Below are 2,779 nucleotides of genomic sequence, written 5' to 3'. Positions count from 1 at the left end.
ACAACGGATTCAAACACAACGACATCATCCACAACGGATTCAACTGTAACGGACTCAAACACAACGGATTCAACTGTAACGGACATAAGCACAACGACATTACCTCCAAGTACGAGTACCATTGCAAGTATTGAGGAATATCCAAACCGATTGACTGAGGGAAATAAAACATGTATATTATCGAGAATGAAGATATCGATAACCGTATCGTACAACACAAAAGACGACAAGGTATTAGTTATTAATAATAATATATAACATTAAAGGAAAACACACACATTTCGATAAACTAGTTAACGTTTAATTCATATTAGACGAATATTGGAATTACGTAATAGAAATTTTCTATAAAATATTTGACTATCTAATATATCGAAAGTAGACTTCTCGTTACGTATCTTTCTCCCTTTCTTTCTCTCATATCCATTTACATGTAATATTTGACAGGTCGAAAAGAAAACTATAGATGTACCATCTAACGCAACAATCAGCGGTACATGCGGTAGCACGAATTCTATTATGAATTTCATTTGGTCTACCTCTGAGAACCTTTTAAATGGGAGAATTTTCAGCAATTTGGATCTCGAAGAAAATGAAGTTTCTTTCTTATTCAAGAAGACCGATTCTACGTACGCGGTTGATAAAATCAGTGTAAATATCACTTTAGACCCTGAAAATTTTCCAAATGCAAGAGGTCAGTGTTGCGTTAACGATTATAATTATTAATTGAACATCCGACGAATATTAATGAAGTATTCTGATTGATCTTTTATTTTATAGATTCCAAGATATCACAGACAACCGAAAATAATCTTTCATTGTTCAGTACTTCTGCGAATGGTAAATACGTGTGCGGTGTTCAAACCTTCGTTACTACCGAAAATATGGAATTATCGATCCAAGATGTCAATTTGATAGCTTTCATAGAAAATAACGATATCTCTTCGAGATCTGGTAAGGATTATAACTTTCATTATTTCTTTATTTTTGTTTTTTAATTAATTTCAAAAACAAATTATATTGACTCGACAAAAAGTTGACAAAAGTTACGTGAAACGTATTAACACATTTATTTATTCGGTCAATCAATTTTTTCCCCTTTCACTTGAAATTGAAACTAAAGAGGTAAGCGTTATTCACGAGCACGAATATTTCTTCTAACATTTGTGATTGTATGAAATAATAATGAGAATTAATTATACAAAGATATTATTCCGTTGGAAAATTCTCACAAACGTTTCACTAACTTTCAAAAGGTCACGCATAAATTAAATGTAAAAATGTACTCTATATAATATAATACCTAATAGAATAATAATATCATAGAGTTATTATTGTACTATATCAAATTATAATTATTATCTTTTATTCTTTCGATTGTGTAAAATAATCTTAACGATTATTTCTCATTGTCTTCTTTTTCTTTTTTTAGAGGAAAATTGTGTTGCAACTTCGAACGTTGGTGCAATAGTTGGTGGTGTTATCGGTGCTTTGGCAGTGATCGGTATCATTGGATTTATCATTTGGCGACGAAGAAAGAACACGACTGCTCGTTCGGAAGTTGCATAAAAGAGGAGGAAAAGAAAATTTGAAAAATAGAAAAAATAAAACAAACCAAAAAAAAAAAAACAGAACAAAATGATTATTATTTATGCGCGGACACGCGTGACCAAAAATTCGATAATTTTATTAATTATAGAAATGGTTCAATCGTTGATATGCGTGTTCATAAATAGTACATTCATTTTTAGACATTGAAAAACGCGATCGCATAATGTTTGCTCGTGTGACACGTGTCAAGATACGTTGTTATTTCTTTCAATCAAATTGTTAACGAGATCAAGATTGTGCGATATAATATTGCGAACAAATTGGAGATTGTGTTCAATGCGAATTTAGAAAACAAATTGTCGATCATTCTTTACTTTATTTTTTGTCAAATAACATTTTTTTTTATTGCATAATATTAGTACTAGTAGTGAAATTGGAATGTTTTTTTGATTGATTTTTACAGGAGTAACCATCCCCCCACCCCTCCCCCTCCCCCACAAGAGTATTCGCATTCCGATTGTCAACTGTAAAGAATTCATATTTGTTTTTAAAGAAATGTTTCTAAATTCTTTCTAAGCGAAAATATATTTCAGGATTATTAAACTTTCTAATTGATATAAATTCGATTGCAAAAAAGAATATATTATAGTTAGGGAAATATAAATTGACATAAACGATAAGAAAATTGATTGTCGCGAGAATACGTCGACCAATTATTATAAACTTAATAACATTACATTTTTAATGCAAATTAGTGCCACAAAATCAACATACTTATTTATAAAAATATATTTATTTTATGTTTGTATGCGTGTGCGTGTGTGTATGAATATTTTGTAATATTTACTTTATTGAGATGTGGATACTTTAGTTAGACCAATTTTCTTATCATTTATGTCAAATTATATACTTTTCTAACGATAAAATATTCTATTTTGCAATCAAATATATATCAATTAGAATGTTTAATAATTCTAAAATATTTTTTAGCGTAGAACAATTTTGAAATTTTGCATAACAAGTAAATATGAATACTTTAAAATTGACAATTGTGTGATGGGGAGGAAGAGTTTGTAACCCTCTCACTCATTGAATATATAGGAATAAAAAAAATTTAATATTATTATTATTACGAATAAATGTGTGTGTAACACTATACAGTATTATCTTTTGTTTATTCTTACAATTAATATTAAAATATTTTCAATAATATATAATATATATATAT

At 28.8% G+C, this 2,779-nt stretch overlaps 1 protein-coding gene across 1 annotated transcript; it reads left to right on the top strand.

Moving 5' to 3' along the window:
* Nucleotides 1–6: 6 nt before the first annotated feature.
* Nucleotides 7–1,634, top strand: LOC106790404. The gene is made up of 4 exons (XM_014755255.1): nt 7–231; nt 448–694; nt 781–954; nt 1,433–1,634. Exons 1-4 carry the CDS (start codon nt 187–189, stop codon nt 1,567–1,569), a joined length of 603 nt encoding a protein of 200 aa, XP_014610741.1. The 5' UTR covers nt 7–186; the 3' UTR covers nt 1,570–1,634.
* Nucleotides 1,635–2,779: the final 1,145 nt, after the last annotated feature.

The sequence above is a fragment of the Polistes canadensis genome, unplaced genomic scaffold (assembly GCF_001313835.1).
Source record: "Polistes canadensis isolate GaletaPanama2010 unplaced genomic scaffold, ASM131383v1 scaffold_235, whole genome shotgun sequence".
NCBI lineage: Eukaryota > Metazoa > Arthropoda > Insecta > Hymenoptera > Vespidae > Polistes > Polistes canadensis.
The sequence above is the reverse complement of the archived record's forward strand: the minus strand, read 5'-3'. Positions and strand labels throughout refer to the sequence as shown.

Excerpts from the sequence above, each read along its gene's own strand:
- LOC106790404 (XM_014755255.1), top strand. The coding sequence starts at position 187 with ATGAAGATATCGATAACCGTATCGTACAACACAAAAGACGACAAG. Across the intron at positions 232-447 it reads ACAACACAAAAGACGACAAG|GTCGAAAAGAAAACTATAGA; the intron begins GTATTAGTTATT and ends AATATTTGACAG. Across the intron at positions 695-780 it reads AAATTTTCCAAATGCAAGAG|ATTCCAAGATATCACAGACA; the intron begins GTCAGTGTTGCG and ends TTTATTTTATAG.